This window comes from Coregonus lavaretus, assembly GCF_964263955.1.
Source record: "Coregonus lavaretus genome assembly, chromosome: 28".
In the NCBI taxonomy this organism is placed as follows: Eukaryota; Metazoa; Chordata; class Actinopteri; order Salmoniformes; family Salmonidae; genus Coregonus; species Coregonus lavaretus.
In genome coordinates this window covers 14,567,140-14,590,260 of record NC_140015.1, presented here as the reverse complement: position 1 = coordinate 14,590,260, position 23,121 = coordinate 14,567,140, and the positions used below count along the sequence as shown (strand labels likewise).

The window sequence follows — 23,121 nt, the reverse complement described above, 5'->3', positions numbered from 1 at the left end:
AGTAAAACCATGGTGCCACCTACAGCACAACAGGAGAAATACAGCTTTTAAAATGTGGCAGCGTAGAACATGCTTCTCCCCACGTCATCCGGTCTGCAGCCTGATCTCACTCAAAATGTTATTAGATGTTTGTGGTTACTAATAACATCCTTTTTGAAGCATAATAAAATAAATACGTCGGTATTAAAATAATTACACCTACTGGAGCTAAAAAACATCAGCACGCATTAAGGCAATTTCTCTTCTTTTGATACTAACAACTTAAAATCACAGTGATATGGATTTCCCTTTACCATTATACGGTGCAACAATACCAGTTACATTATTTTGCATTTGACTCATTTTAACAGTGACTCTTCAACACCTCTTCACAACAATCCCAAACTAGATGTGAGGAAAAACAGTGAGTGAAAAAAACAAGAAGCAAACCATAAATTATGACATCTTAGATATACACCACAAGGAACAAAACATCAGATTATGATCAGTCAAGTGTCATGAGACCAGTCTCAAGAACAACAACTGAACACTAAATGTTTTCAAACAAAAAGCCTTTCTAAACAAACCTTTGCGACGAAACACCCACTCGATCTGATATGTAGCTGAATGTTGGTCTTTGACCTTCAGGCTCAGCAACATAAACTTGTTACTTATTAGCTGAACTCCAATACCACAAGTTGATGTATACACACATACACACTCCGTATCACTTCTTGAAAAAGTTAACCCAATTTAAAACATCCCAGACACTACGACACATACTGCACCCCCCAGAGCAGGATAGAACAATTATAACACAGTCCCCTGATCACTCACTGTGACCTTTTTACTACTTTTTCGTCTGAACAGCATTTTGAAGGAGGACTTCCTCTTGATTTTTGATTTTTTAAGTCCTGTCCACCAGAACAAAGAGGAAATTACATTAAGCAAGGCACGTCCCAGGGTTTAAAAACAGGGGCATTTTAAACTCACCAAGAGTCTGCATCATTTCATTCAACTGCTGATCCTCTTCATCTTCCCTGAAATGGAGAACATGTTGTGGTTTTTCAAGTTAGACATCCAGCTTGATCTCAGTGACACTCCAGTCACCACTTGAGACCATTGCAGATATTGAAATGCTCCAAAAATTATTTTTTTTAAAGGGTCACAACGCACATCATATTGTACAAGCAACAAAGTTGCACTATTTCCCTACCTGAGCCTGTCCTCATCCAGTCCTTCTACGATGGCGTTTCTACCGTTCACAATCTCCATCAACCTCTCCATCAGCCTGTCCTCTCGCCGACGCTCCTCTGTGGACTTCAGATGATCTGTGATACCAGGGATAAACAGACCTGTGTTAGAAATAGGAGCGCTACACTACAAAATGGTAGCTGCAGATCTGTTTGGGGGATGTAAAGTGAACAGTTGAGATGCTGTGTGTGAGCCTTGTGCCTCCTACCTGGTTTCTCCAACAGTCTGCGCAGCTCACCTTCCACCCCAGGCTGCTGCTCCTCCAGGTCTTGAGTCTTAGCTCTGACAAACGCAATAAGTGATTTTTAAGCCACTATAAAATCCAAAAGTGTGTGTGTGTGTGTGTGTGTGTGTGTATATATATATATATATATATATATGGGCAACATTTCACTTGACAAGTACTCACATGTACACAAGCTCCGACTCCCTCCTAATGTACGTCTGCTTCTTTCGGATCAGGTTGAACCAGTCAACCATCAGAGGGTCCATCAAAATGTCCCCCTCGCCCTCTGCAAAAGGCCAGTGTCAAGGAAGTTCATTGGCAATTCATAAAATAAATGACATTTATTTGTGCAAGATTGAATTAACAAAATTAATCACATTGTTCCAGTCCAACATGCACATTGAGCCTTTGTCAGTGCCTAAGGGCTGTGTGTATACAAACACACACCAGCCACAGCCAATTGTACAAACTGGCCTGGGACAGAGAGAAGAGTGTCCCATTAACTCACCCTGCCTTCTATCAGCAGGACAGCCAGGTGCATGTAAGGAGTGAGTAAAGCAGTGAACCGGATGATAATACTAATATAACTGTGCCCAGATGGTGACCTTGAGCAGAGCAATCAGGCACCCTATTCCTCCTGCTCTGTCTGCAGCCACAGCCAGTCTCTTGGGCTGTTCGGCTCTCAGCACCACCTCTCAATCGCTCAAGGGGGACGGCTAGTATCAGAGGGAGGAGGGGCCTCATGTGGGCAGTGCCCGCATCTCGCCTCATTTGGCCATGGAGGGAAATGGAACCTGTTCACCAGTCACACCTCTCCCCTCCAGGCTGTGTGGGTTTGGATTCCTGTGTAAAGTCCCAGGTGGGCTAGCAGGGATAACAGGCTCACCATCAGAGTACAACTCAACACTGAGAATAGTGGAGGGACTGGGCCATTTCAATTGAAGTACATTAATAAATATCTAATCATAAAGGCTGGTCTATTTGGACATAAACTGATGCAGAACCTCAATTGCATACTCCTCGCATCCTCTCTCCTTCTCAAAACCCATTGAGGAGAAGGTCAGAGGGGAGGGACCTCTGGCTTTCTCATCCAATGGGTTGAGGCGGCGGCGAGGAGAGAGGACAATTGAGATTCTCCCATGGTGTCCTTCAAAATCCTGTCCTGAAAAAGACCCAGTTAGGGTTGAAACAGTCAGTCTTCTTTAACATAACTTTAGTATCATAACTGTGTGCAGAATCACTTGTTGTTTATGTCCTTCAAAAAGCCAGACCAGTCCCAAAACCAACAACTTAACAAAAATGTAAAAGCGAAACAGTATGCACAGGACACCACTCTCCCACGTGCTTTGGCAAATGAACAAATCGCTATTAGTCAACATCAACAAAGGAGGGAGGAACACGTGGAGTAAAGAGAATTTCCTTGGAAAGTACCTTCCTCACAGCTGCGAAGCCTCTTCTCCATCTCCACTCCCTTCCTCTCCAAGTCACCCAGGCAGTCGTCAATCTCACGCAGCTCCTTCACTATCTGATCCATGGGGATATGATGTGACTTACACTGAACAAAACAAAGAACAACCCATTGTGTAACTACCAATTGCTAATCCTGTGTAATTATCTAACTATGAACTAGAAATTTCATTAGAACATTACATAATTTCACATAGGATCATTACTGCCTCTGATAAGCTTTAGTAACGTGCCACTATTTATGTATGAGACAGAACTGTCAACTTACCAAGGGTAACCTCATTTCAGACCTGCAGTTGTTTGTGGGTGACAGATACTTTCCATTTTTGGAGCCTAAGAGGTAGATAAAATAGGATTATTACATATTTAATGGCTGACAGTCAGGGAGCCATTGTTAACTTCTGAAAATAAACAAGCTAAGACATAAAAGATTAAAACATCTCAATGGTTGAGAAAGAACGTCTGGTAATGGTGATAGAACATGAAGGCCCAGTCTAACCTGTGGAGCCCTGGTGAGGCTGTTTAGGAGACATAGGGGGATAATAACTGACATTCTTTGAGCCTAAAAAGCAATCAAAATGTAACTGATTAATAAACTGCAATATATATAGACTCCAAATACATTCTTGCGATGCAATCACTGAGTGGAGTTCTTGTCTTTACCCGATCCCGCAGAGCTGTGGTGAGGCTGATTTGGAGTGGGGACCCTGTGCCAGACAGGAACCAGGGGAGGAGTGGACGACAGAGTAGTAGAATAATTCCCATTTTTAGTGCCTAGAAGGTGAAGCGCGATATAATTTAAAACCCCAACAAGTCATCGAAAATGTTAACGCAATCATTTACGTGACAGTAATCGCTACTCTGCCAACTATAGAGGATAATCAAAAGCATGTACCCAAGCCTCCGGAGCCGCGACGGGGCTGCCTGGGAGACGGAGCTCTGTGAGACAAAGGGCCAGGTGGAGGAGGGTTGAAGGCTGCTGGGGGATTCCGAGGAGAGGTAGAGCTGATGTTGACGATGATACGAGTAGCGAAAGACTTCGAGATGGCTTCAGGTTTGGGTTGCTCAACAACGATCGCTCGATCCTCAGAGTCAGAGATACTGGAGAAAGAGGGTGCATGTAAGGAGCAAGAAAATATTGGACTTTCCCTGAAATCAACCATTTTGGATTGAACATACAGTAAGTTCAGACAGAACATTCAGCCTCACCTTATATATTTAGGAATAATGGGAGGTGAGAAAACAGTGGAGGGGTCATCAGGGGTAACTCTGGGAAACTAGTTAGTGTTGCACTAGGGTTCATTTCAGCCATAGCACTCCTTGGGACTTGTGAGGATGGGGGAGGAGAGTGGCTGCAATTTCAGCCAGTCAGCCATAACAGAGCAGGGCGAGGCAGGATTAATCCGCAGGCTGGAGGAGTGGATACATGAGATGCCCAACTGGTTAGCTCTCCATATCAGATATAACTGAATCTCTCACCCGGGTGACAATACCTGACTTCCCTTTGTGTGGATGTACAGGATTAGAAAGAGGTTGATTAACAGATAACTGATGAGCAGTCCAGACTTACTTCAGTCCTGGTCCATTTTTAACAGGCTTGAGCTTTGATCGCCAGTTAACAGGAGCCTCTGCACAGTCTGCATTTACAGCCAGAGAAGAAAGGAGAGTGCATGATTCAAGCTCCTTATCAAATTCTACAATTCAATTTAGTGTATATAAAAAAAAAAAGGGCTAAACAAGATGGGATGACAAAAAAACAAGAAAAAAGTCTGATAGTGAAGACTGCTAATGCACTAGCAGCTTATCTTAATGCTCTTAAACTGGATGGAAATGCTGTTCGTGGCTACATCCTTGTCTTAACAAGGTAATAGAAAGCGTTCCAGCTTTTGAAGTTTCTCTTGTTCCATATGACCTATAGTAAAAACCTGATCTTGATTTTAAAAAAGTTCTCAAAATTAAGTGGAATTGAAAAAGCTTGCCTTTGGTGGTGGAGGATACAGTTGTTGGTCTGGCACTGGCTTTTTTGACAGTGTTCAGCAATTCCTTATTGCTGGTGAAGGGTTGGGCTGCTTGTTGTCCTGCTGTGCCTGACCCACATTTAGCCTGCTTCCAGCTGGGGAGGTCAGCTGAGCTTGGCAGGTCTCCAAACCTGGGGAGACAATACTTTCACCATTAGGATGGGAAATGTACATACAGTATTAGCTGACATCCACAAAATGAGATGAACTGTGGCCATGCGCACTTGAACAAGAATAAAATCCTGTAGGTAAACCCACTGGCCTTCTTTTCTCACCTCCTTTCTGCTGGTTGGATAACAAAGTATCTGGTGTTATTGTTGTTGCAGTTCGCCTCAACTAGTTTCTTGGTAATGACAGCCCTGGCTCGGTTCTTCTCTTCCTCAGGACTCAGGGGCACCCTCGGCAGTCCTGAGGGGGCTGGGGGCTTCTGGCTGCTGGGGGGGCCCTCTGGGGATGAGGTAGATGACTGGAAGAACCTCTGCCGTGCTGCCTGGGTTCTCCGGGCCGAGCTGGTCCATGGTTGGGGAGCTGGGGTGGTGGTGGTCTCCACAGGCTTCAAGACCACCTTGACGGGGGTCAAAGGCACAGAGGTGGGACGGGTGACAGACTGGACTCCACTGGTGTCACTTTTGGATTCAACATTGGCACTTGGGGATCCGGTTTGGATGACAGCCCCAGAGGAGGGAGGCTTGTTGCAGCCATTCTTGGTGTTCTGGTGGTCATTACAGATGAAGCTACCTGGCTCCTTCCCTGGTTTATTGGCCCCAGCCAGGAGGATGTTGGAGCATTCACTGCACATGGTGAAAGGTGCAACGTAAAGGTGTCAACATGTTTTATTTTATTATTTTTTTAGGGGGTAGATCAGCTTTAATATTGCAGATAGATTGTAACTTCCATCAATGTAATTGTCTACATCACTTCCAATCATAGATAGATAGATACACATACCCTTTAAAAAAAAATATTTCCCTTTATTACTTTCCAACCCCACCACCCCTCCCCTAACTGGAGTAAACAACGCTTTGGCCTCTACTTCCATCTTATACATACTATATACATTTTATGGACAGTCAATTTTACAATAATTCTATTTTGTTTGTTTTTACTCCTGAACGTCCTCTACCCTCAACCTCTCCGATCATTTTCATGATGTCCATCCGGTTTGCTTCTATATGCCATATCTTTCTAACTGTGCTCTTTCACAAAAGCTCTCAACCTATAACCTACATACTTATTATGGACACAGTATGCTTTACACTAGTTGTTATTAGTCCCATCCTTCAGCTCCATTCAACACCTTCCATCTATCTCTTAACACCATCCATACTGGATTTCTATTTGCCATATATTTTTCAACTGTACTCAACACATTTTAACCATAATGATGGAGCTGATTTCTATGTTTAAAGTGGACATTTACTTGAAGCAGCTCCTGTGGTAAAGCTTCCCCTCGATGAAGTGCCGTTGGACCAGATGAACGTGGCATTTGCACACAACACATTTACTGCTCAGAGTGCCTGTCTTATTGGAGCTCTCCACCAAAACCTCCGTCTGTGGAGGAGAGAGAGAAAAAGAGATGTTTTAGAGACACACTACATGACCAAAAGTATGTGGACACCTGTTCGAACACCTCATGGGCATTAATATGGAGTTGGTCCCCCCCTTTGCTGCGATCACACCCTCCACTCTTCTGGGAAGGCATTCCACTACATGCTGGAACATTGCTGCAGGAACTTGCATCCATTCAGCCACAACAGCATTAGTGAGTTCAGGCACTGATGTTGGGCGATTAGGCCTGGCTCGCAGTTGGCGTTCCATTTCATCCCAAAGTTGTTAGATGGGGTTAAGGTCAGGGCTCTGTGCAGGCCAGTCAAGTTCATCCACACCGATCTTGACAAATCAGCATTAAGATTTCCATTCACTGGAACTAAGGGGCCTAGCCCAAACCATGAAACACAGCCCCAGACCATTATTCCTCCACCAAACTTTAGTTGGCACTACGCTTTGGGGCAGGTAGCATTCTCCTGGTCAAACCCAGATTCATCCGTAGGACTGCCAAATGGTGAAGCGTGATTCATCGCTCCAGAGAACACGTTTCCACTGCTCCAGAGTCCAATGGCGGCAAGCTTCACACCACTCTAGCCAACGCTTGGCATTGCGATCTTAAGCTTGTGTGTGGCTGCTCGGCCATGGAAACCCATTTCATGAAGCTCCCGATGAACAGTTATTGTGTTGACATTGCTTCCAGAGGCAGTTTGGAACTTGTTCATGAGTGCTGCAACCGAGGACAGACGATTTTTACGAGCTACGCGCTTCAGCACTCGCCGGTCCCAGTCTGTGAGCTTGGGTGGCCTACCACTTCGAGGCTGAGCCATTGTTGCTCCTAGACGTTTCCACGTCACAATAACAGCACTTACAGTTGACCGGGGCAGCTCTAGCAGGGCAGACATTTTACGAACTGACTTGTTGGAAAGGTGGCATCATATGACGGTGCCACGTTGAAAGTCACTGAACTCTGCATTAAGGCCATTCTACTGCAATGTTTGTCTATGGAGATTACATGGCTGTGTGCTTGATTTTATACACCGGTCAGCAACGGGTGTGGCTGAAATAGCCAAATCCACTCATTTGAAGTGGTGTCCACATACTTTTGTATATTCAGTAGTTCACCAAAATGTATGCCAGTCAAACATCTGATAAAGAATTAAATAAGAGACATTAAAAAAGCCATTTGTACTCCTCTAACCTGGACAGCAGCTCTGGTTGCGTCGGGGGAGGTTTTCACCATGAGAGAGGAGCGAGGTGGTCGATTCTCTATGGCCGTTTTAGACACTATGGTTTTGGCCACCACCGGGAGATTCTTCTTTCCAGACGGCTCCTCCTTGGAGCCCTCTGCTGGTCTTTTCACAGCACCCACCCCTCCAACTGGAAAAAACATTGGCCATCAGAAATTAGAGCGTTGAGCCACAATACTCAAATCTACAATCCCTGAACCAATCGCTCAGTAGAGATGCTTTGTGCATGTGAAACTGAAATAGTTTGGATATACAATATCTTATAAAGCAATAAGCATTAAAAAAAACATTTGCCAAGCTTTAAATGTACTACTGATCGTAAGGACAGGCACATTAGACTAAACAGGTTTGAAGCAATGTTTTCACCCAATTTAACCCTACATGACACCTGTGTACTTCCCATGATCACCTTAACTGTACACCTCCCCAGGAAAGGAAACTTAACACTTATAGTGCAGCATATAGGCTAGTGCTCCAATGTAACAAAGCTGCCTCAAGACAGACAGTCTTACTAGGGTTGCGTCCGTGGAAGTAGTTGTAGTACTGGGAGACGTAGGTGAGGATGCTCAGTCGGTCTGGGATCCTCAGGGCCACCATGTCCTCTGCATCCAGCAGAGCAGCGATCCCCAGCTTGTCCTCCGCAACCCGGAAAGCCTGAAGTTAAAATAAACACTTGTTTTATTAACCAACCCTAAACCCATAGAGAGCCAACAATTAGAGGGGCCAGATGTATTGGAGTACCCCTAGCAAGCAGAACACTGATAACAATGGTTTATACAAAAAAAATTAAAATTACTTTTTTTGAACATTTACAAAGCAGAGTTAATACTAAGGAAAAATCTTTCATCATTTAAATAACACTTTCACAATGTTCTTGAGGGTTTCTTAATATACATAGCAGCTACTTAATTTAACTGTAAACATAAGCCAGACAAAATGGTCTCTTCATAAATAGAAAATAGAAAAGTCCAGCCAGCAGCTGTTTGTGGCCCCATGCTGGGGAGGTCTGGACAGAGGGTGAATAATGAATAGCACATTTCCTGTGCACGCTCAGCCCTGGAAACACAGAGGGAGTAGGAGAACGGGACATTGTTTAGGATCAACCTGAATGTGCTCATTAAAATGTTAAAGTACAGCCTTGCAGAACGGCATATCCGTTCGTGTTGGAGCAGGAGAAAGGCCAAACAATTTCTGCATTTGTGAGATTCTCTGTATAACAGTAACGGAATTGGCCATTGTTGCTGTACCGTAATGAAACAGTCTGGACAAGACAACTGCATATTTGAGTTTGTAGTGACAGATAGACCCACCACTGAGAGAAACCTGAGAGACACACATGAAGGACTGGGACCTCCTTGTCATGAAATACAGAGGACTACTGTCACTGTGTATGGGATTACCATGGGTAATTTACATGGGTGTTTGGACTCCACCACAGAGGAATTCGGTTGGTCAAATAGACTAGTTACCAAAACAAAACTGTCCTCGTCAAAGGCCCAACTGTGGGTTAAAACACATTCTTCTTATGCAACCCCCCAGCAGTGTAGTGTCCCACCGTACTGTCTAACATTTGTAAACAGAACTTTATCGTGCGGATCGAGTGGCCCACGGATAACAGTAAGCCTCATTCATAATGAATACTCCAGGGAGCCTCTTCTGGTTCTCAGGTTCTTAACGGACACTGTGGGGGATCGGCACGACTAGCAGCTAGTGTTTTGCAACAGATCCTGGAGTGCATAGCACACTATGTGGTCTATAATCCTCAAAAACAGAGGAAACCAGCACAGAGAGAATTCCTAATTATGGACAAGTCCCAACTGCGCTGCTGTTTGACTCATTCTTATCACAACGGTCCTCACACACTTCCTGGTATGAAGGAAATAGGGGGGGAACATAAAACATTGTCAACTTAGACAGTCCGGTGAACGGAAAAACCTCAACTCCACAAAGAGTTAAAATCAAGTTAAATACAACCAAGTCAACCATAATGTCTGATGTTCATCAGGTGTTCATATTTAAGCCGCCATCTGTCGAAGTAGTATCAATAGAAATGAGTGTAACTAGCCAAAGTCACATATAGTAATGAGCCAAAGTCACTATCGAGTGACTTGTTAGGCAGTGTAAGACTTACTGACTTGACACGTTCCATACAACTCGCACATGACATTCTCCTCACAATAAAACAGCAACATGAGACAGACCTTGTATAGCACCAATAGCAGAGATGGTTTCCCAAACTACAGTTGGTATATGAATAACCTGAAATCTTAGGAATACATGTTGTCCAGTTATCAACTGGGAAAGACGTTCTGCATTTGGCCACTGCGTGTACATACTATGCATGTTACAAGCAATAGGTCACATTTATGGTGACCCATCACATTCTTTTCATGAGTTGCATTTAATATCACCCTTCAGAGCAAAACTTTTGCCCCAGTTCTATAGAAACACTTCTGAGGGATATATCAAAAATAACCATGAATTGACTGGTGCACAATTCCAGTCCTTTGGAGACTTCGCTAATAAAGAATAGGCCTAAATGTTACCACAAAGGACTTGATGCATTTCTAACGCAATAATCCACTCAAACCAACAGACTTCCTGATAAGATGGCCAAACAGTTCAGTAAGGTCATGTCAATTTACAACCTTGAACAGTGCTGATGTTACATGCATAAATAGACAGTAAATCTTACCAAGTTGTTGTTGTCAAAAACATCCTCTTTATTCAGGGAGTCGTAGTCTCTGAATATGGAACACAGGGAAATGAATCATTCACATTGTGGAAGTTGATACAAGGTCATTCTCATGTGAATTTGGGTGACTAACTGCCCAGGTTTCTGGGATACATAAATAATATTATAGTGCACTAGTACAGCAAGAAAGCTTGTGGGAATGGTTATGCTGTGAGGTTTCTTTCTGTTTTAGACTTTGAGTACATAAAATCAAAATGTGTTTTCTTGTTAAACAAGAATGATGTTTGACTTAAGATTGACTAGGGAACATTTTATTTCCATTCATGTGACATTATGCAATGTGTTGATTTAAAAATAAAGGATCACACGTATACCTTTATGAAACGAACATTTCTTACTTGTAGTTCAAAATTCACTTATATTCATATGGATATTTGCCTATGCTAATCTAGCCTCATCTCTCAACCAAAATGTCAAGCCTCTGGCTAAATCTGACAAAGGGATCCTTGAGAAGGGGATTCCCGCCACCATTGTTAAGCAGACAGGAAGCCACTGGGAATACTTTCTTTCAAAATAAGTAGTAGAACTTGATAGAAACGATCGCTATTTGCTATTGTATGTACTGCTCAAGGGATTACATTAGGCCTACACGAGAACATTACTTTTCTAAATCATGATTTGAAGCTATAGCCTAAACTACAAAATGTGTTTGTAAAGTAGAAGACAAAGTAAAAGACAAAAACATGAACTGCTTGGTTATGATAAAAGTACGTTGACAGAAGGCCAAGGTTTCCCTTACTCGTGTACCGAGTTTGGGAAACGCCGAGGTAGCTATTCATCATATAATTCAAAATATTACAAGTTCTAACTGTGGCTTTAACAGTGAGTACCCACTGTAGTGTTTGACGTATTGATTGTTTGCAGCTGCTAATGATTTGTTGCACCTGATTCACCATAACATTGAACATCAATTCTTCAACCAAATCAAATTATTATTTTTTGGTTAAGTCATTAAAATGCTTACATTAGGTCCGGTCTGTACTTATGGATAAGCGCACAGAACGCCAACCCGTCCCTAAAAGAAGTTGTCATGTTGATGATAGCCACATCTCGGTACCCATTGCACTGAAGTTTGCACCACTGTTGAAGCGCCTTGATGGCAGCCATCCTTCCCGGAGCGCGTTGTCCTGTCAAATAATTGACTTCCGAAAAATATATATATACCAAAGAGAAGTATGCAACCAGTGGGTGTTATTTCTTATTTGAGGGGATGTGCAGGTAGTAGAAAGAAAGATATCGATTACCGAGAAAGAAAAGCCAGCTCAAACTATCCAGTGTTCAATCATCAGCTGATGCTCGCGACTGATAGGCTACCATTGCATACCACATTTAAAAGTATATTGGCGTGACGCAAGGGGGCGAGGCTTTGGTTCAGTAGCCTAATTACCGCTGTTAATTAGCATTTTACACCACTGGTGACATAATTGCACTTTTCAATAATCACAGTGTTGACAATTAATCGGTCCTTTTAGTCTCTGTCCGGTTATCAAATATATCATTTGCATTATGTCCTGAATAGCCTGTTTCAGAGAGGTAATCATTGGTATAAAAAAATATATATATATAATCAACGTTTACACTATTGTTGAAGTCTGTGTGGTTTTAATTTCAATAGTTTTACATTTTACATTTTAGTCATTTAGCAGACGCTCTTATCCAGAGCGATTTACAGTTAGTGAGTGCATAAATTTTTTTTTACATGGACAAAATAGGCTATAGTCCAACATTAACGCACTAATGAGCAGACATTAGTGTTGAAGCCTTAATGAGCAACTCAATTAGGCTAGGAATACAAAGGATTCTGCTGAGCCCTTGTTTGCTCATTTGCATATGGGACATTTTCATTGGAAAAAACAATTAGACATATTTTAAGTTACATGTTGCAAACTCAGAAGAGGCTTAAAGTCTCCATGAAACGAGTTAACCCAGAATCCAGACCCATTGACCCATTTTGGGTCACCAATGGTGGTTTCAAATTTGAAGATGGAGTGACTGAGGGATACTCTCTAATTGAGATTGGACAAAAGAACAACTTGAGTGTGTCTGAAATTTGAGTATGACCCAACATAGGAGAAACTGACCCTCACAGAGAACTCGACAACCTGAACTAGATGCATAGCCTACAAAGAGATTAGATGGACATTGATATATTTACAAACAGAAAAAAAACATTTACTTGGTGTAAATAATACAAGTAGCCTAATACAAAGTAGGAACAACATACCAAAAAATAAAACAAAGACCATGGGAAACACTTTACAGTTGCTATGTGTAGTAACACTGTAATTACACTAAAACATTGTATTAACATGTTTTTTTATATTAATTGTTTTAACATAAGTGCAAAATAAGTGTTACCAGACCTTGAAATCTACAGAATATAAAGATATGGATAGTTTAATTATTACTGAAGCAAATGCACACGGGCAATATGCATATTGACTACAATATTGACTGAATAAAGGAAGGACAGGACAGGACAGTAATAATAATACATATGGGTTTTTCTCGTTTGGGCAAGACTGTCCTCCGTCCTCTCTCCTCCGTCCTCTCTCCTCCATGACTCAGAAACCGATAAGGGGTCGAGGAGTGTGTCAAGTCATTAGTAGGCAAACGAAAGTATCCTCCCCTCCTCGATAGCCAACTTTCATCGAGGATATTCATGTGTATCCTACTGCGGAATAGTTTTGAAATCTTCCACACCCCCTTTGAATCAGCTTTTGTTTTGTCAGAGGAGAAAGACATGCACACGTTTAAAAACAATATGCTACTTATTGTTTGTTTTATCTATAAAATGTCTTGCACAACTAACGTAATTTGTTTTTATCACTTTACACTTATTTTGGGATCCACCCCTGTAAACGTAATTTGCCTAATGATGTGTGAGTGGAGAAGGACCATATCATTTCAAGTAAGCGCATTTCCATCCACATTCACTCTCCTCGCCGACTGTCCTCGATTAACCTTTTCCTTTTTCAAAGGAGGCAAGAGAGGATGGAGGAGAGAGGACGCAGGGGGTGAGCAAAATCTAATCGATAAAAGGCCCATGAATGGAGAAGAGAGTTCATTACCAGAGGGGGGCACTGTTAGACTACAGAGAGACTTTTGAAAACATACAGGAGACTCAAGCTAACGCTCAAGCATGGGCATAAGTGACATAGGCGGGCATAAGTGACATAGGCGGTCACCCCCCGGCCTTTAGGGGGCCCCCAACCCCAGAAAAACTGAGTCGGGGACTCAATTTAATGTTGAGCTTTAGAATAGTAGAATACACAATGTGCAATGTCGAAAATTGGTTGTGCATGAGCAGTTCTCCTCTTGCTATGTCAGTCACTCAATTAGCTCTTGTCAGTTAGCATTTTTTAGATTGGTAAATTAGTCTACCCAGCTATCTAAACTTGTAGTAGTCATGGACAAATTAATTACCGACCTGACACGAAGGGCATGTGTGCAGGGGCCCTTACCTCCAGGGGGCCCCCATTGATTTTGTTAGTCACTCTCAATCAGATATCATATTAACATGGCATAAGTCATGGCAAAATATGTCGAATTTCAGTAAATAAGCTGTAAAACTGCAACTTTTTCTCTCTGCCCCATGATTAGAATTGCATGAAATGTATTATAAAATTGCTAAAAAAAAATATCCGCCTCATGGCAAAATATGTAGAATTGCAGGAAATTAACTTTAAAACTTAAAATGTTTCTCTCCGCTGTCAAGAGGGCCCCCAAAAGGCTAGGGCCGGCCCTGCACTCAAGATTTACATTCTCCTTTCATTTAATTCCTTCCAACTCGCTATTCATATTCCCAGATTCTGCATTGGAATTTGCAGTGACCTTGGCCAGGTGGTGTCATATCCCATGTTTCATCCACAGAACTAAAGGCTGTTCATGTCGTACAGGAGATTGGCCATACAAAAAAGGCCAACGTCTAAACCCAAAGGAAGTGCTCTGACTGGGAGGCTGAAAATCCATTAGACTTGGAACAGCTGCTCTTTCCATGCTCTGAAAATCAACATAATACGGTTTAGTAGGACAAATAGTGCCACCTCTGGAAATGTACTGATAATGATGATACAGGCTATTCTTATAGTCCCATCATGTAAATATGTCTTAGCCTACTGTACTTTTTTTTTTAAACATCGATATATAGTATAGCTCAAGACGATACAATATGTGAGTCTTATTGATCTACATTTCTACAACACTGATAAAATATACAAACAGTGGTAGCCTATCTGATGTATTTAAATGACAGCATTGTTTTCAACAGTTTAGCTTTCGCAGGAAACAACAACATGTATTTGCCTCGTAATCTTCAGAAAGCGTTCCTGTCATTGGGGGCAGTCATGTTTCAGCCACTTCCATTGTTTCCTGCGAGGGCCTGTGGCAGCATGCAGACATCCTGCTTCTCGTTCTGCAGTGAAGGTAACAGGATAGCCCCGGCCAGGGCTTGTCATCGATGAGATCACTGAGAAGTCATCAGAGCGTTACCTCTTTTAATCTTACCCTAATCTGATGGCTAATGTAAGAGCATTTAGTCACCAGTAATGCAGCAGAATATCTAAAGACCCTATACCTAAATAACACTTCACATCCAGAGGTATTGGATGAAGGTCATGACTGCATATCTGCGTTTTACATGTATTATGTACAGATTTATTTAGGTGTGAAAAACGATGAATATATTAAATTAAGAATTTGTTCTTAATTGACTCACCTGGATGAACAAAGGTTAAATTAAATACAAAATTAAATGAACCACCTCAGTAGGGAATGTAAAATGATAATAATGTAATCTTAGTTTTATGTTTTTTTTTTTAAGTAACACTGCTTCCAACAGGAGTTCAATATATAAACTGAACTCGTTCAGCCAAAGTGTAAAGAAACATGAAGGATAATATGTCAAGATGTTGCTATGGATATACTATATATTTTGGAAAGCATTCACCTCTTGCTAGTCTGAGCATTTAAAATACACGTTTAGCGTGATTGTTGATAGAAAAGGATGTCCAGTACAGAAACATAATGGCATTTCAAAACACTTAATACATTTATATAATATTAAACAAAAAATCAGCACCTTTTGTAAATGTTAGTTCATATCCTTATTGAATAACAGAATAATACCCAGGATGGGGTATTTAGGCAAGTTGCCTCAACCATGATGAGGTCTTAGGGACCTGTTTGCAAAAGCCATGCAGAGAGAAAGAACCATATCAGTTGCTCTCTCTGTCGTCAGTGTTCTGTGTTTGTGTCTGCAGTGCCGCTGTCTCTCCTCCTCCTGACCTGGTCACAGTGCTGTGGATCTCAGCCTCGTGCTCCCTGGCCTTGGCCCGCAGCTTGGCAATGCTACAGGAGCGGAACTCTTCTGGACTGGGCCCTTCCATCCCCTCCCATTCCCCTGCTGGCCCCTGAATCGTCCTCTGTATGGGGGTGGTCACCACAGCAGAACGAGGTAGGTTAGTCCAGGGATAGTTTCCTTTCTCCTGCCTCCTCTCCCAGTGCTCGCCGTCAGAGCTCTCTAGCTTTGGTAAGCTCTTGTTGGGTTTGTCTGTTGTTGTGTCCTCAGCATTGTCCTTCCTGGGAAATGGCTCTCCTAGCTGGCCCTGCAACTTCAGCTGTCTCCGCATCTTAGCACGGCGGTTCTGAAACCACACCTGGTGAAAATAGAACGAATGTAATATGTAGAATAAGAGAGAGTGAAATCTCTTACAATGCAAAACATTAGTTTTGAAAAATGTTTCAGTATCCACTAGATTTAACAGTTTTATTGTGTATTCATAAACAAATAATATTTTTTAAAATATATAAAATACAGTAGCATTGTGGCATGAAAGCTGATAGAAACATAGATGGCTTCTAGAAATCAGAGTTCATGCATTAGTGAAAAGTGTATGGTTTGGAAGGAAGAAGGTGTTGGGACCATACCTGCACTCTGGCCTCGATGAGGTCCAGTCTGAGGGCTAGGGCTTCCCTCATGAAGACGTCAGGGTAGTAGGTGGTCTCAAAGGTCTTCTCCAGCTCCTCCAGCTGCCAGCTGCTGTAGTTGGCCCGCGCACGACGCTGCTTCACTGGCCTCTGTTCATCTGGAAAGCACGGCACAACCGCCAATTACACAATCGCCAACGGTTGACAAGGAACTAATGGCTCTAGATTGGATCATTAGCGCCGACGTTCATTAGGCCCTCTTTAACCGTGCTTGATAATTGATTGTTAGTTAAGAGCTGTTAGAAAATATTTTGTAAACATTTACACTGCCATCAGATGGTGCTCAATGAGTCTCTATGAGAAAATACATTCCAACAACTAACAAGCAACACATATCTGTAATAAATGGTCACACATGAATGTAAATATCCATGTGCTAAGGCAGACTGTTGGTTGGAACTCACCCATGCTGTCTGTGAACTGCCCCATCCCAGCTGCCTGTGTGGCCAGGAACAGAGCCTCCTTGCAGGGCTCTGGTTGCAAGTAACTCCGCAGGGACTCATAGCTGATCAGGGGCCCAGGGATCAGGAGCTGTGGAGGGGAGCCCAGTCTGGTGGGGAACACAGGGAAGAAGTGTGCTGCAGACGAGTGGAAGACCGCAGGCAGAAGAGTGGAGACCAACTGCCCAGGGCCAAACATTATCCAAAAGCTCTTAGAGGAGTCCAGAGTCTTAAGTGTCCATCCACTGGTATAAAGGGGACAGTCTGATCCCCAAACACTGATACCAAAACAATGGGACGTATCTCAGGAGTTATTTCACAACATCAGAGTAAACATTCTTGTTGAGGTTGGCTCAAGATGGAACAGAGTCAAGTCTTGAGGCTTCTTTACCACAGTGAAATCAAATAGGGCTGTTAATGAGAAGTACATCACCAGGTCCAGAATGAAAGAACTCACAGAATCTTTAACCATCAATTCTGAGGGATGAATTGCAGTCATCAGCCATACATTGACTCTCAATCCAGAAGGCTGCCTAAGATGAAGGTTGACATGGAGACTCAGGCGGAGCTCAGGTGAGATGCAGGTGATGGGTGGGGAGGCAAGAGAGGACTGCACTCAGCAGGTAAAGGGAGTCTCACCTTAGTCTGGTGAGGTTCTCTCCTATCCTGCTCTTCCCCCTCCTCCCTCAACAGTCACATGACTCACAGTGGGCCCAGACTGACTCCTGGGTGTGAGTGAGAGGGCTGGGCTTCAAAGAAATGGAGACAGGAATGTGAATCTGACCCATGATCCATCTCCAGGTAGATTTTCACACCATGGTATCATTCAATCAAAGTCGATTTAAAACCACAATGTACCTCTTCAACACACCAATCCCATACAACGTTTTGCATTCAACTTACATTATAGAAGCAGCTTCCACCCTTCATTTCATGTTGCACTCTGCATGGATTTGGTGTCTGAGGTTTACTTTGGACAAGTTAAGACACCTTTTAGCTTCTGAAATTTCAATCAAAGTGATGGATCAGACATCAAGGTGTGGAAATGACATTAAAAAAACAAAGCTTGAACGTTCAGTTGAACACGTACACCACAAATATTTGAGAATATATCTTGTCTTTTAATTAATAGTTGTCAAGCAGAATAAGAAGAAACGATTCCGATGACATAAACTGGTACAGCCCTTCGGAGATGATCAAAACAAGCTCAGAGGTGCCAAACACAGAGCCACTGTTGCCAAGGTAAACAAGTTCACGCTAATTACACCACCTAATTGACATGAAGTTGAATGATGACAATTAGCTGGATCGAAAATGTTTACCTAACACTTATTTCCTGATCTGATGTTCGTTTTGGATGTTAGATACTCTAAATTAAGTCATTATACACTCCAAAAGTTTATACAATTAAAAAGAAATGCTTTCCTAATAGCTAGGTCTAATCTTTCAAATTAAACGTTCAACAAAAACAATGGAAATGCTGTCATTATATGACTCAAGTGGTCCCATCTAGTCTCTACTAGTCTTCTATCGAGAATAGGATCACCTGTTCAAATAGAAGCTATTGTTTGGTCTTCGGTTGAAGACAGAGTTCACTGACAATGGTTGTGGGTCAGGGCTCCTTGGCCTTTGAAAACAGATAACTTTCACAGCTAAGCTTCAACTGGAATTTGCACCTATTTAATGTTTTTATATATTTATTAAAACGTCTTCTCATTCTCTCTGAGTAATATACACAATCCTAACATAAAGACTATAACAATTACATTGACATAGAGATTCAAATCGATAGGGATGTAATGGAAATAATGATAACTGCAAGCGTTGGAATTGTAAATATGGTGAATTTTTATGATTGTGTGCAGGGCTCCCTTGTAAAAGGGGCCTTGGGTTCAATGGGATTTTCCAAGTTTAAATCAATTTAAATAAAATCAAATAAACCTATAAAGAGGTATTACCAGTGTTATAAACAGATGCAAGCAGGTTTTGTTCCTATGTAATAAGTTAAAGTGTTATTCAATCCCTCTTTCATGTCATCAAGTAAACTGCCCCAAATCACAGCTTAGTACGGGGCCTCAAAGTAAATCTCCACACACGCTGGAAGGAAGGTAATACAGCACTGTACTCCAACAGACCGTGACAGAGAGAGCACATTCTCTCACATAAGAGCACGTATCCACTACACTTATCCACCACAAACCTTATACACAATAATTAGGTCTCACACCTTCACACACACTCTCTCTCACACACAAACACACACTCCTTCTCTCACATAGTCAACTCACGTTCCTGTGCATACTCTTAGAGATCATCCACACCTTTCCCAAGCGGTCCAGCTGTAGCCTCGGTGTTGAAGGATCTCTGATGAGTTGATCATGATGAGCACTGACTGTCTATGATGTGAATGAAACACAGGTGTGTCAATTAATCCGGAGATACATTTCACCTAACACACCCCGCTAACTGCTTATCGGATCAGACGGTGGCTAGAACACGCCACTGTCATGGTTGTCACCACTAACTGGCGGTTTGAACTGCATACCTTTGATCAGTTCCAGAACATCAGCAGGAGACATCTGGCCAAAGCAATGCTCCCAACACCAGGGGAAGGTGAATCACTGTCTAGTCAGAGGACAGCACCTCTCTCTCCTCTGCAGTGGGGCTTTCATCCACACCTGTTCAAACACAAAATAAAGCCTACGCACAGGTATAAAGAGGTCAATAGGCAAACATCAGAAATACCTGGACAATCTCTATGTTAAGCTGAATCTGTGAGCATGTTCATTGGTGCGTGTGTATGCGTGCGACAATGGGGCATCAATGTTCACTCTGATCCAGCAGCCCCCAGTAATTTCTTGGCTTTGCCATTTCTAAAGTGAAAAGGAAAATAGATTAAAAGTGTCTAGTTTGAAGGGTGGCTAAATAAACATTGTGTGTGGGGTGGGACTGAAATACTGAATGGCCATCTCTGTTCCATTTGTCCTTGGCACACGGGTAGACAGAGGGATTTCTGGGATGTCTGAAAGTAGATCCCACTCCTCCTGCTGTGTTTGGTCTGTCCCGGGTTTCTCTAATGCCCACTGATCCAGCTAATCAGGGGAGAAATTGGTGAAGAAACAGCAGGGGTGGTTTAGCCATCAGTAAGGGGCTCGTGCACAAATGAACTGCTTGTGGATAATTGAAGGAGGCATTAGGACAACAATGGCAGTGGCTCACACCAGTCTTCACTGGTCTCTCAGGTATTCCCAGGTCCCTGGATCACATAGCAGCCCCTGAAATCCACAGCAGGCTTAAATAAAAATCACAGCATCATTAGTGGGCCTTCAACATTGGGGGGCAAAATGCACCTTCTCCATGGATTTAAAAAACCCACCAACGTTGTTGTGCCTCTTTTTCCATTACTGGCTTTAGTTTGAAATGGACTTGTTTGAGCTCGTATTTATGGCTTACAAATGGAAATGGAAAGGGATAGTTCCAAAGAGGACAAGAGAAGCAATTTAAGGAATGTGGGAATGAGAAATACCAATACTCTGCAGTATAAGAACAAAATAAAGAGAAGCTATTTAGGTTAGTGCAGTGTTAGGCAATACATGTATGATACATAACAAAAGCCTTCAATGTTCTTTTTAAAGGACCTTTGAAACTGGCTCAACTATCAGATTTAACTGTGGATGTGTTAGTACAGGACCTTAGATGACAGAGATTGGTAACAATGCACAATATCATTCATACTCATCCATTAGTGACACTTCAAAACATCAGACTAAAGTTCTGCCAAATGTCTTGTGAAGATGGATGATGTTATTTAGTGTCATGGAAATGTGCATATGGCTGGTGTAATTTGCAGTCTGAAATAGCAGCAGTGAGCACTGATAGGATCAACTTTTAATGAGAGCATAAGTGAAGCTTAAGGGTTGTCACTTAACTGGCTCTGTTGTTAATGACTTTTCAGATGATCAGACAGCTTTTTCAGACAGGGTCTACCTAAACTCCAACTCCCTCACTCATTTATTTCTGATTCATTGCAAATTGTCAAAAATCTCATATGAAATCACAGCAAGGTTATCTGATCATCGGTTGCTTGTGGTTGCACTTACTTTTACTGACCAACTTGAACTTTAAATCAAAGCATGGCAATACAATTGAATTCCATATTTTATTAAATCATTATGATGGATGTGTTTGTCACATCCAGGGAAGACAAAGGGACATGTGTTTTAGAGCAGAGAAAGCCCCTATCTGCTCGATGCCTCACTCTCTCTGGTTGCTAGGAGTATCCTGCAGAGAGCAGGCTGATTGGTTTAGTGCTGGATCACTGGCTATGGGATAAAGCTGAGAGCCAAGCCTGCTTTTCATGACAAAACGTTCAAGGGAAAGCGGCCACGATCCAAGAGCAATCACACTTTAGGCTTCAAAGTGCCAGGGAAAAAGAGAGGCGAGAGCCGGTCCACATTTTTTCCACGCCGGCCAAGTGCAACTCATGCGTGGAGGAAGACGAGATGATCTAAGGAGAGGAAGACAGGTGTGCAAGGGCAGGTAGAGGCACATCGGGGCCCCTCCCAGGGGTGAGTGAGAGACAAGGACTCACCCCCACCTTCCACCCTCCTGCACTGTCCACTTTCACATGAACTAGCAAATCAACATATTACACATTAAAACAACTCTTTAAACTCATCTTTATGGGTTTACAATCTGTGACTTTTCATAAAGCCATGATAGGGCTTAGTTACAAAATACCTCATGTGCAGCAGTAAAGATGATTGATATAAGGGAGTTCATGAAGCTTAACTCGGAGCATGGCACATTGAGAGGGTTTTAGTACAGACCACAGCACCAGCTGCTTCTGAGGGCATCAAACGCTAGTCTGATGTGATGATGAATCAAGGCAGAGGTTGTTAGCATGTCAGTGGCCCATCAGGCTAGTTAATGACAGCCCCCACTTTCCACCTCCTCTTCCTCACTGGCTGTCACTCATCTCTGTTCTGCCTCACTGCCACCAAGCCAATGGGATGCTGGCGCCTCACCAAGAGCCCAGGCAGCTACGGCATTTGTTGCTAGCTGATGGATAACCACAAACACAACTTTCAACTCACTGTGTGCTATATAACACCTTAAGGTGCAATTAACACATCAACCAAAAAACAAACAGTGGGAGGAGAGCACAGACAAGTATAATTAGGGCAAGAATAATTGCAGTACATAGAAATTGGGAAAGTATAGAGATACAAATAAATACACACAATACAAACGTGAGGTGACATGTTTTCATACACAATAATCCAAAGCTTTTTTGTGAACAAATTGTAGTACAATAGTTTGCAGTACACGCAATAACAAACACATTTGGACAATTAGTCAACCAGTCCAAGAGACAATTTGTATCCAATTGATTATGCACAGCAGTACGTATGATGGTGAAAACCTTAACGGGCAGAATCACTTGCACATTTTAAGACATTTCCACCCCTAGCTTCCCATCAATTATGACATGTTAAAAGGATAGTGGGGAGCAGATCATTGGACATATGTGGACCTCATTGAAGGAGGCTGCTTTCATCAGGCCCATGTGTGCAGTATCTAGAGTGGCTGTCAGTCCCAATGGACAAAAGCGTCCCCTGACCCACCAGTGTGGGCATGTTCCACCTTCACATAGGATTCTCCCATAACTAAACAACTGCTTCCGCTCCATGTCCCACCATGTAATCCAACACCAGCAAAGTACATTTCAGTGCTGGCCAAAACAGCCTGCCCACATGCAGCCTTCAACGAGCGCTTTGGTCTGTGTGATTGAACAATTACTGCCTTGGTTAATTTCCCATAAATGGGCGAGGAAGGAACACTTAGCTGGGTTACCTGCACGTTGTTTCGCCTACCCCTTTGACTCCACTGAGAGGGTTTCTATGGCACTGGGCAAAACAACTCACACTTTCATGGCAAATTGGTTTCCATCACAGCGTTCATTGCATGCCTTTAATTTGTCTTCTACACCCCAGTGCAAAGACTGCATAACTATGACAGCCATTTCAAACATGATCAGGCTCAGAGAATGCATGGAATGAAATATGAAGGCACCAGGGTCTTGCTCCATTAACAGTTGCTTCGTTTCTGTTGTTTGAGGTAGTGAAATGTTGATGCACAAAAGCAATAATTAGTTCTGGTGAAATTCCAAAGATAGTTCTACACAATTTCAGCTGGT

At 42.5% G+C, this 23,121-nt stretch overlaps 2 protein-coding genes across 2 annotated transcripts; both read right to left on the bottom strand.

The window, feature by feature from the left end:
* Positions 1–47: 47 nt before the first annotated feature.
* Positions 48–11,743, bottom strand: LOC311103388 (MICAL-like protein 2). The gene is made up of 18 exons (XM_084144952.1): positions 11,459–11,743; positions 10,435–10,483; positions 8,252–8,393; positions 7,691–7,869; positions 6,365–6,495; positions 5,220–5,735; positions 4,925–5,075; positions 4,497–4,606; positions 3,822–4,027; positions 3,590–3,700; positions 3,426–3,488; positions 3,195–3,259; positions 2,891–3,014; positions 1,643–1,745; positions 1,442–1,515; positions 1,196–1,310; positions 973–1,019; positions 48–893 (listed from the first exon to the last, which is right to left on the bottom strand). The coding sequence occupies exons 1-18, from the start codon at positions 11,599–11,601 to the stop codon at positions 790–792; spliced, it is 2,433 nt and encodes an 810-aa protein (XP_084001078.1). The 5' UTR covers positions 11,602–11,743; the 3' UTR covers positions 48–789.
* Positions 11,744–15,710: 3,967 nt separating this feature from the next.
* On the bottom strand, positions 15,711–17,121 carry LOC311103888 (visual system homeobox 2-like; the record flags this gene model as incomplete). Its single annotated transcript, XM_084145519.1, has 3 exons — positions 15,711–16,151; positions 16,423–16,580; positions 16,887–17,121. 3 exons carry the CDS (start codon positions 17,119–17,121, stop codon positions 15,711–15,713), a joined length of 834 nt encoding a protein of 277 aa, XP_084001645.1.
* Between the last annotated feature and the right edge of the window lie 6,000 nt (positions 17,122–23,121).

Bases quoted from the DNA above. Each gene is read 5' to 3' on its own strand.
- LOC311103388 (XM_084144952.1), bottom strand. From the start codon at position 11,601: ATGGCTGCCATCAAGGCGCTTCAACAGTGGTGCAAACTTCAGTGCAAT. The intron at 10,484-11,458 runs GTAAGCATTTTA...TTCCATATTCAG, and splicing joins AAGTACAGACCGGACCTAAT to AGACTACGACTCCCTGAATA. The intron at 3,015-3,194 runs GTAAGTTGACAG...TGTTTTGTTCAG, and splicing joins CTGAAATGAGGTTACCCTTG to TGTAAGTCACATCATATCCC.